At 49.1% G+C, this 11,533-nt stretch overlaps 1 protein-coding gene across 2 annotated transcripts; it reads right to left on the bottom strand.

The window, feature by feature from the left end:
- Positions 1-5,971: 5,971 nt before the first annotated feature.
- LOC135825730 (uncharacterized) lies at positions 5,972-11,096 on the bottom strand. Of its 2 annotated transcripts, none has more exons than XM_065338349.1 (3): positions 10,720-11,096; positions 7,569-7,762; positions 5,972-7,368 (listed from the first exon to the last, which is right to left on the bottom strand). In XM_065338349.1, the coding sequence occupies exons 2-3, from the start codon at positions 7,714-7,716 to the stop codon at positions 6,383-6,385; spliced, it is 1,134 nt and encodes a 377-aa protein (XP_065194421.1). In that variant the 5' UTR covers positions 7,717-7,762; positions 10,720-11,096; the 3' UTR covers positions 5,972-6,382. The 2 variants fall into 2 exon arrangements, with proteins under 2 accessions (XP_065194421.1, XP_065194422.1); XM_065338350.1 differs by lacking the exon at positions 10,720-11,096 and adding an exon at positions 7,862-9,208.
- Positions 11,097-11,533: the final 437 nt, after the last annotated feature.

Raw genomic sequence — 11,533 nt, 5'->3', positions numbered from 1 at the left:
ACAGCAGCCGGTAGTGCAACTCAATCCCGGCGTATAAACAAATGAACAGACATGACCGTTGTAAAATCTGTGTTATGCTTTACCTGCGTTGGCATTGGAGCACAGCTATCCTCACTACATGTTCCAGAGATCAGATTTCCATTTCCATATCGGAGCCTGAAACGCCGCGGCTAAAACTCGGCCGAGTGGAGACACCGCAAGTGGTTTATCGCTGTAACAAACAGGAGATCCGTGGACATCCGGAAAGACCAGATTTCCAGGTCCACATTTGAGATGCTGAAGCTAAACTTGGCCGAGTGGTGACTCCGTGAATGATTTTTAAATGCTGTAACAAAGAACAGGAGATCCATAAACACCCATTACACAAGCACACCAAAAAAGCATGGTTCACGTTATACTGAGTTAGACCGAGCTTTCCGCATCCGTGGGAACGTCACCACCTTCAAGGATCAAAAGGCGCAGCTGCAGCTTCTAAAGCGGCGCACACCAATCATATCTGATAATCCTGTTCACAATATTCCATACTTTTGCAGAGGAGAACATGTTCTTATCTGGGCTTATCTCAACATGGCTTCCAAAGTTCCAATCAAGCCGCTTGCTTTGAACAAAGCCGGGCGTACACCAACCAACATGCCGCAGCAAGTACTCTAGTTTCAGAAATTTTCGGTGCTTAATATTTTTGGTATGAGGGAAAAAGGCCAGGTTAGGTGAAAATTTAGGTACATGTACTGAGAAGTAGCAAAAATAAAACTTCACCGAAAATTTGTGAAATTACAGTACTTCGAAGTGCTGTCCTAACATCTCAGAATGATGCCGATAACTACAGCCTGCTGGTAGGATAGGACTTTTATTTGCAAAACAGCCCACGGTGTCTGGGTTACCATAAAGAGCCTGACACAAGTGTGCAAATGACATCGCATCACACTACCACAAGTAACGGTTAGTGGAACCTTCCTTTGCAGACACCTCCCAATTATAGCAACCCCTGTGTGGAAGACATAATTATTCTCAAATATTTTGTTCAATCCCTGAATGTTGTAATGCTTCCTTTTGCTGTCAGAAGTAGTCATCCGTATTCAGGACAAATACGCCTGGTCTGTGTAGCTTGCCCATAGTTCATAGTTCCGCCTCACTGGGTGTGGAGCAGCAAACCAGTGCATGCGATGCCACTTCATACAAGACACATCCCGTGATGTTGCAATCACATACAACTTGTGAATAGGATCTGCCACAGAGTACAGTGTGATAACAGAGGTGTCACAACGCAGTAAGAAATGTTCTTTTTTTCGGTCAACAGGCCACGTTTAGCTCTCTTGCATTGCTTTTTTTTGGATGAATTGGGTGTACCATCCGGGACAAAACGTGGTCCGCCCCTGGTCACTTGAAAGCTACTCAGATTGCTTAAAGACTGGCTGGAAGCCTAGCTTTCATCCTTGATTTTCAGGCCTTTTAAAAACGGCTACAGGAAGAATTTCTTCGCCATTTGAAAGAGGATTTAATACCAGACTTTATATTCAAAAAGTCCCAGCTTTCATGGTTACTGTTTTCTGGATGGAATGACTAACAGTCATCTCTTCAACACATTCACAACCAAGGTCCTCCTCCACTGCAATTGAAAATAATTAGTCTCCAAATTTTCGCCATGAAATCAAAGCTGGTCCAGGAACTCAGCGACTGACTGTCTGTGAAAAGATTATTGTACATGCACTTGATTGAGCCAGAACACTAGCAAGCACACTGACCTTGTGATAAACTGGCATTGTCTGCTACGCTTGTCCCGACGAGCGTCGAGGCTTTTCACAGTGGGGAATGGTTGGCCTTGCGGAACTGCGTGTGCACTTCTGCTCGGAAATACATCTGACATCTCGCCCTAGGCCGTTCAGTCCAGGAGGGCTGGCCATAGCTGGATGGACTGGAGGTCACCAGCAGGACGATAAGGATTTATTTATTTATTAATTTCTGCACCTCGTGGCATGTCAAGACAGCCAATAGGAAAGACGCCGTGTTCTTGATGACATCAGTGAACCTGTTAGCTGCATGGCGTGGTCGTTGCTCTGCTTCAAGCCATTCCCCGAGGTGGGACGAAGTCAACGAGCTAGCCGAATTATACGAACATTGCCCGTTGTTCAATGTTCGCGCAGAGCGCTTGCTTGCTCGAGCTTGGCTGCAGAGCATAGGACTGCCGTTTCCTTTCCACCGCGCCGAGTCGAGACGTTTTCGCCATATTGACCCAAGGAGGAATTACGTCTTTGTGACCGACTTCACAACTCTTTCGTATGGGAGCGATACCTTTCCACCGAGTCGTGTAGTCATGTTCGCCATAATTATTGAACCAAGGAGGAATTCCGTCTCTTACCGCCGACTTTACAACTCTTTGGCGGTAGTGTAATCCATTCTTAATGCGGGGTAGCCGTTTCCTCAACTTACTTCGCAAGCGGTGTCCCGTGACCGCTCCGTTTGTGCTTGAAGTTAGTTGGGCCATGTTCTTGCTCAACTGAAAGTCGGTGATAAGTGCAACAACACGGGCAGGTTGTATTGAAGCTGGCACGCTTCTTTCCGACGTTGGGTTACATCTCTTCTCTCTTCTCCGGTTTTCTTGAAAAAGACCTTGCCAAGGCAGCGGCAGTGCAGGAAAAAGGAGGAAAACGAAAGCGACTCGACGAACAAACCCTGCGCAGCAGTACTTCCGCCTTTATCGTTCAAGCACAACTACCCGAGGCTACAGTAGTTAGGTCAGTCGAGTAAACATTACTCCCTTGGCGCTTCTTCACCAACACGTGCTTGCAGCACTCCAAGGCTCAGATATTATTATTGTTCTGATGCTGCAGCGACTGTGAGCTAAGAGTAAGAGGCAATGAGAGTAGCCGAGGCAGAAGCTCTACGCGCCATTCTTTCAACGTGTGAAGCTGCTGCTAGCATTTGCGCCAACACTGAGTCCGTTCGTTTACACGCCCTGCATGGGTTTTCCAGAACCTAGACGGCGGCAGACAGACTCAGTTGGTTGCACCAGGGGCTTTCACCAGGTTCACGACATGTCGACACCCTGCTGGCCATCGACCTACACTAGCTGCAGGCTACAGTCTTAGGGCGCGTTCGAATTGTCACTCTTTGACTTTTCGAGGAGTTTCGTTTTTCTGAAGAGGTGGCCTCTTCAGAAAAACGAAACTCCTCGAAACTCCACAACCTCATCCGATGGGAAAGGTGGATTAGTTCCGCAGAGTTTGGAATAGCTACGTAGGCATATGCGGATTCTGCGGGCAGAAAAATTGGCAGAATTCGGTACTTTTTCTGGTAAGGTTCATGCATGTTTGGTATGTGGATAAAGAAATGGAGCAGAATTCGAGGAATTGCCCGCCATAAGGTTTGTATGGTTCTGCCAATTTCACTGCTTTTCGAGCAGAATCTGCCACCTTTTCGAGCATTATCCGCACACCCCTATTAGCTACGTCACGTAGTACGTGGAGGGGGAGATGGTCGATCTGATCGGACGTCATCGTCGCCATGACAATTCCACTGAAAACTCGTTCTAATGGGACACTTCAACTAATATCTTTAAAGGGGAAGTTAAGGCAAAAATTAAAATTTCACCAGTTGTAGTCGTCGGGGTGCTGAGTCGAATGGTCTTGGTCCGAGGAAGCTGAGACGCTCCCTTCCTACTTGAATCCCAATCGAACTCGCGCACTTCCACCCTTTAAAAAATTTGTTCGAACAGTTGATGAAGACGAACGCCCCCCCCCCCCCCCCCTAGTCTACGTGTACACGCATAAATAAGCCCGGGCATAATTTTCGAGGTTCGCACCACCATCAGCATCGCGCATCCCGAGTCTTTTGCAGATATATTCCCAGTAAGCCATGAACGGAGACCCCCTCGACTTAGGCCTCGGCCTTTGGGGAATCCATAAATAAAATTTAAAAAAAAGTCATGGTTTCGAAGTACAGTCAAACCTCTTTAGGACGAACACCAACTTCACCAAGGGACCGATAGTATTTGTTTGCAATAACGGGAGTTCTTCTTATCCATATTTTATACCCAGAGAATACGCAGTGATTTATCCAATAGAGTTATGAATACTAGTTCTTCTAAACCGAAAGTCTTATCAGTGTTCTTCCTAACGAGGTTCCACTGTAGTTGAACCGTCGCAGGCATGAACTCCGATCTTTTGCATCAAATACAATGCGTGTCATGTAGATCTACTTTTGCGCCTTGGACCTGGGAGTCGCATAAGCGACCCCTCTGCCTCGCACCACTTCATATCCCAGTGCTTGTAGGTCTACTTTTGTAGTGCTGCACCTAGGCCGGCGCGTTCTTGATCGGATTCCATTGTCATTGAGCGGTACTGTGGGTGACGACATTCAGCCGACAGGTTAGCGCTCCAGAGCTTCCCCACACAAGGTCACGGCCAGGTGGAAGGAAGTCCGTCTCCACTCAGAGTTTCTTGTGTGAAAGCCTGACGTCAGTTTTCACGATTTCCTGGTCTAACCCTTTCACAAGGGAGGGGTTGCATTTTGTTACCTATCATTGGTTTGCACAGGGACATAAGTGAGCGCCGTCCGAACAAACTAGTCTTCCATCTTCATGGCCGCGTACTATCGTCTATGTTTCTGTTTCAGGCAGGCACTCTGTGGAACTGTCTGCCCCCCTACCATAACCTCCACTATAAATATTGCTGAGTTTAAAAGAGAACTTCATAATAGTATGGCTAAGTTTCAATTCAACTGCAAAGGTATTCACTGATATTCCTTGTTGTTCTCACTGATCTGCTCACGTCAGTGAACATCATATGCCCTATTCCTTCCCAGTTGTCCTTTTCTTCGTGCTATTTCTCCTTCTCTGCTCACTTTATATTCCCATATTCTCATCCTAGCTGTACAGAAATGGGGACCCCTCGATAGGCCTAAACGGCCTCTGGGGAATTCTTGAAATAAATAATTATTATACAATATGAACCTGCCTTTCATGCAGTGAGTAGTGGAACACCAATGTGTTTTACTTCACTGCCAAAACAGTCCCTGCTTTTGCTTTTCAAGGCACAGACAGGCTCAGGACTACAGGCCTACGAAAACTGTTCCCTTGCCATGCCAATTTGTGGTTTTGAAGAGAAATCCAGACATTGACGACTAGCTGCTGGCGCGGTGATTGATGCCTGATGCCCCTTGCACTGACAACACGCACGTTTGGCCCTCCTCTGGCTCTGGTACGAGTACCAAGCTCATTCGATTTGAGGATTCATCATGAGACCTCTTTCTCCAGTAGATGCACGTGCATCTTCATTGCTTATCGGATCTTGTCTGAATCAAACTTCGTCTCGTAGAGCTTCGTTCGTCATGGGATTGGAGAAGTCTGTAATAATCATGGCTGTGGGTTTGTTGACTACATAATACGCCCAAATTAATACGCTCCCTCGCCTCGCTTGGTTGAGCACCCTATCCGGGTAGCGTCAACGTTATCTGCCCTTGACTCGTGCCAAAGCTCACTGTGTTTATCTCAGTTAGAGCACTTTGACTTTGACGCTTCGAGCCGTTCTGCTAGTACTAGTAGTGGTATAGGTGCTTCCACCAGAAAGAAAAGATGCAAAAGGAAGCCATCTTGTACGCGTCAGTGATACTGATAGACGAAAGTCTAACAAGTCACTGCGAGCCAGGCCAGCACCATGATCATAGCCAGATTCAGGTGCCTGATGCGGCAGGCATACAATCATGACCAATCATGGCGACAGTGATACTGATAGAGAGGTTAAGATACACGTTATTTCCGACGTGACGCGCAATTTCACGTCAAATTTCGCGTACAACTCCTAATTTCGACGTGAGCTGCAGGTCACTCGCGTTCGACGCGCGAGCCAAATACTAGAAACGCGACCTGAGCTTTCACGTCACGTCAGAAATAACGACACACAGTTACGTGCATCTTAACCTCTCTACCGGTGTTTATGAAGACCACGCACACTCCACAGGCCTGGTCCAGAGCTAGTCGGATACGGAAAATCGATGAAATTCCGGATGGACTGTTTAAAAATCCATGAACTGATTGGCATGATAATATGTAGAGGCTGTATAGAGTCTGTCTAACAAATCGAAATGGATCAAATTTCGACGAGAGGTTTCAATTTCAAAAATAGAAAATAATAATTGTTTTACCTAGTCACTCTAGAATCGGACTATAGATTGGAAGTCTAGCATTGGCGTTTGCACAGGTGCAGATTTAGCACGGAGTCGGGTTGGCACAAGGAGAAAAAATCCGATGGGAAGGCTGTGATAAATGGCGGGATAAAAACGTGGATAATAATAATTGATTCCCTCGAACGTCTGAGTCGATTTGCACGCACAGTGATATGATAATAATGATATGGTACAGTCTGGTGTGGACGGGGAACAACGGGTTTCAGACCGCCTCCACATCTTCTTGTTTCCGTGCCGCCGATCGCCGTCTCCATGCGTAGCCTATGAGCACAGCAGCTAATGCTATGCAGGCCATTGCAATAGCTAGTGCGAGAAAGAGCACTGCATGCGACTGCTTTCTCGAGCTACCCTCGTGTTGATGCGTTTGTCGGGCATCCTCTGCGAATAGGTAGTCTTCGCTGTTGAGCACCGCCCGCTGTGACCGTTCCTCGGACGACTCGGGGATTTCCCTGGCTTCGTTGTTCCCGCCGGGACACCGTTGTCTGGCACAGTCGCCATGCACTGCACATCGGTACCACGTGTTCAGCGTCTCCAGCAGCGTCGGCCGGCACTCGGTGTCTGGCGATGAGCCCTCGCGCGTCTGCGGTCCGGTCTGGTTTTGAGCGAAACGCTTGGACATTCTCACTTCCTGCTCGCCCAGCGCGCTCTGGTCATCATCTTCGTCGGCGGGCTGCTCATAGTCGCAGCCACTTCCCAGCTCCACCGCACTGTCCTCACCGTCTTGTGTGCTGCCCGAGCCACTGCTTCGTGCACATGGTGGCGTGGCGGTTTCTTCTTCTTCCTGGTAAGCGGTGAAGCTGTGCGTTATATCAGATGAGCTGAAGAGCTCTGGCATGCTCTCCTCCGCAACGTTCTCCATCTCCACAACGAGCTCTTCGTTGGGCAGCACTCTCAGCCGATCGCCACCGGGAAGTCCGGCTTTGATGAAGAACACGGCATCTCCGTTGAAGATGTTGGCGTCCTCTGCAGATGGCACACACTCCACGCACTGCGCCACTGTCAGAGAGTAGAGATACTCCTCCTGAACGTCCTCGAACATGCGCCCGCTGTGTGTGGCGCGGAACATCTGGCGCAGGGCGTCCGTGATCGCGTCCACGTTGCCCCTCAGCTCGAGGCACTGTCGCTTGCTCATGCCTCCAAGGGAGAGAGCAGTGAAACCAGTCACCGCTTCAGGATAGAAACTTGACACTGTGCGGGCACACGCAGCAAAGGGAAAGACAGCAGAGAAACAATCAGACATGGACACGTGTGTCTGAAGGAATGGGATTGTGTAGAAACAGCACATGGACACAAATAACTTGACATTTGACGTGAGGAAGGTTTGGAGCAATGTCACAACATAGACGCATAATTAGCGTATCAGGGTGACTCCCACAAGCAGTACTTACATGAACCCTTTCGTTGACATCCGTGTATTTGATCAGTACGTAACGCATCCTGAGAGGATGAGCCGACGATGCCCCCCAGGGTGATGGCGAACGGTTTGGGCATGACTAGAAAGAGGACAGCTAGGTGAAGGTATAGTGCTGAGGCCATGTTGAGATGGTGACGAATGGCGATAAGGACGATCTCGAGGATTAGTCTGCAGTCACACGGGAGAATCAACACAGAATCACGGTCAGACCACTGCCCAAAGTTCACACACAGCCTGAGTTCGACATAGAATTCCTATCAGATTTACCCGATGCACAGTGGTCGTTTTAGCGCTTTCAGATCGCGTCCAGGGACACCAGGTCAAAAACTGCTACACGTTTCCCCCGTCTCATCTACTTATACCCAAATGCAGCCACCAATACCAGGCTATTGCAATGCCGCGACGTAATGATGAGTAATGCCGTGTGCTCGAGTAACGCATTCGCCAGTGGCCGGAGCTAGGTTTCAACTCTGTAGAGTTAGTATTGGAAACACGGAACACTCCGAACAGGGGCAGCTGTGGGGCAGCTGTGGGTGTTTACCTAATCAGTACTCGTGATATTACTGTTGCTCCTTTGACCAAACCTACAGCCTACACTACCACGATTCAGGCTGGCAGTCAAGGAGACGCGAAAGTTGGCTGTTATCTTTGCTGACTCAGGTCCGGAGAGTCACACCGACCTCACACCCCCTTCTACCAGACACCTTTTCTGTACAGTCCAGTGTACCCACGGACTGAGCACGGTAAGGATGCGATCACTAAATGCACGAGGAATGTTATCAACCGAGAGGAGCGGCCTTCAAAGCTTCAGCACTGCAGAGACACGCGTCATCCATGTTCTTATCAAGCAGATTTCGGAGCCGCTGTGTCTGCTTATTAGCTCATGCCTCAAGCAGGTGTGCTTGGTGGAGTTCTCTCTTGTTTTGCAGGTTTGGTTTTCCAACATGGCGGCTCAGCATTTCTATAAAAATTCCCCGCAAGACACTGAAGTTCGTCCCGACCATTTGGCTGGAAAGACGCTTTCCATCACGCGAACATCACATTCCCCTTCCCCAGATTCTTATCAATCTGATCATGTGTCATCATTAGACCCAGGCCAGGCCAAGCGCATGCCGACATGCAAGCTCTGTTATTCTCGACGGACGTCTTTGCGCTGTCTTTGATGCTGGGCAAACACAAGACAGAGGTGAGCTGGGTTATCCTGTTGCGATGCATCGCACCGACGTCATTGATTGGTCGGTACAGGACGGACTCTCTGCCATCATGGAGTTGGATGTCGCGTAGCATTGGCGGCCCCAGCTCGTGTACGAAGCGGCGGCAGTGGGCTGAAACAGTGCGAGCGTATCAACTGAAGTCGGACCATTGTAGCATATAGCATAACATTGGCTATTTTACTAGTAGTATTAGTACGACGTGCCAGTTTATCAGCATGGTCGCGACTCGGTCCGATCAAGTGACAGTCTTGTGACAGGGTATTCGCGATATTGCAGGCCCTGTGTACTGAGTCTATTAGTATACTGACACAGAGTTGCAGTGAGTAAAGATCTGCCACACTGTCTACTCCGCCAGCCATACCACTGTTGCTGCTCAATTCCCGGGGCTCGCACTAGCAAGATAATAGATTGTGAGATCCCTTCACAATGTTTGAGAGCCATAATACCTCGTGCATGCCAATGCCGCCAAACCAGTACGTACGTAACACATGACTCTGAGTTTCTGATTCCGATCATCACGTGTAAGAATACAGTTTGGTCTGAACACAATCTGCTCGACAAAACACTGACAGCCACTTGCTCCGAGTTTCGTCCTCGTCCGTGCCAACACTCCCCACGGCAAGCTGCTGAATGGCGTCATCTTCGCTGAAGCAGCTTAACTCCCGACGCCACTACTACTAGCGCTGATGTAACGGTATCTCATGTAGTCGGTATGTGATGCATTTAGCGTAGCGCAGTGCAGTGCCGAGAGAGAGAGAGCAAACCGACTGGGATCGCTGAGATTCTAGACAGGGTAGCTAAGCTTCCGAGGCGACGCCGTCGTCCGGATGGCTCATAAACTAAAGTCATTCCGCTGCCTCCTACGCGTCCAGTGCATTGATCTCGCTGCCCCATTTTACAAGCTGGCTGTATGAGACGGATGCTGTGCGGAATTGTATGCGCGCCGCCGAATGCTGTCGCCTTGAGCGATTCACTCTCGCAGTGACTATCAGATCAGTATGTAGAATGGTCGGGTTCCAGGCGCACGCCATGTCAATGATTATGTCAATGAACACAGTCTGAAATGCGGCGCTGTGCCACTACTAGTCATTTTACTTGCAGCGCAGGCGCCCACATGCGAACAACGCTCGACACTGCTCATTGTTCGCGGCACGTGACTCATTCAAAAGACAATGTAACCTGTATGCACTGATATCCCTGGTGTGATCCGAGGCATTTGCAGGAGATTGATGCTGAAGCTACTTTGCATGACGGCGTGCAGCCAAATTACATGCATGCAAATGAAGTTGCATACAGACTCGGGTATGTTGAATGCGAAGACAACGCGATTTGGACCCACGACTTCAAAGCAAGGGCGCACACACTATCTTCTACCACAATATCCTAGACGATGTCCTTCAATCTAGATCACGACATTATTCCAGACACTTGCCAGTATGACTACTATCGACTAGCTAGTACAATGCACAGTACATGATTGTACTGTCAAGCCAATCTTCCATTATGGTTTCGACGGTCAGCGTTCCTTCTCTGCCATTTCCCCATTCTAATACAGTACAAGCCTACAGCCACCCGCCAGTGGCCACACCACAATGAACTACAAGTTTACAACTTCAAGGCTCTACATATTTCCGACTGCAGACTATTATTATAGACTACGGACCCTAGCGCAGTAGCCAAGTACTTATGACAGCATAGCATATCCAAGCTGCTGCGCTCACACCCAGAGCCTATACTAGCTATAGTTCATGACTGAAATTTCCTACAGCATCTACTGGACTCTACCCATGCAATTGATCAGCTTGGATCTGTATCCCACTGCCAGTTCGCGGTGGAGCGTTTACACTCCACGCTTCGTTTCAGTGCGGAGTCGCCAGACTGTAGTAGCTGCGAGTAAAAATGGCATCTTACCTGGTGATTTTGAAATCCGGATTGATTGATGGATATCCTGGCGAATAGATAGATGCGGCTGGTAGGAAATGGGCTAGAGCTCCGGATTATAGATAACGGGATAAACGGGTGCCGTGCGCGGCCTAAAACGGAGACAACTGATTTCTAATGTATTGCGAACGTAGTGACGGGAAGAGTGGGGAGGAGGAGCGGTCACTCGAAAGGTTTTATAACTCGAACTACGACCTTTCTCCACTTTGCGTCTGTCTGCAGCATTTCGGGAGACATCAGCTGACTGAGTGCCAGTGCCAGGGATGCATGCGTACAGAACTGTCACTACCAGTTCATTCTAATTGTTCGGCTCCACGTGGAGGGATGTGTGAGGCATTCTGCTTCTCCAGGTCATCCAAATTGCCTGTCACAGGAGTTACCCTGCCGAGTGGAGACCAAACGTTAGCCTACTGCCTACCTGTTCACATACACGCATAGTGGAGAATCCGATCACTGATCGAAGAGCGACTGGGGAATGCTCTCCCCTGGACTGGAGTCGTGCATGCAGTATCACCAGCACTCAGCAGCAGCAGTAAGCAGCACAGAGGACCAGTCGATGCATGTCTGGAAGCCGACGGGGCCGGGAATAAAAACGTGAGCGCGCTGGCCAGGACAAGTGGTATGCTGTCAATGACTGGCGCCATCAGCACGAGGCATGCATGCGACGAATGCGCTTTTCCTCGCAATCACGAGCACCGCGGTCCGCTGCAAGTTCCACTCCGGCATAGACCGGAGGCGTACAGGCAAAGGACACTAACACGATACATGTCAAGGGCTCCATGCC

Source organism: Sycon ciliatum, chromosome 10 (genome assembly GCF_964019385.1).
Source record: "Sycon ciliatum chromosome 10, ocSycCili1.1, whole genome shotgun sequence".
Lineage (NCBI taxonomy): Eukaryota > Metazoa > Porifera > Calcarea > Leucosolenida > Sycettidae > Sycon > Sycon ciliatum.
This window is presented reverse-complemented; position numbering and strand designations above follow the sequence as displayed.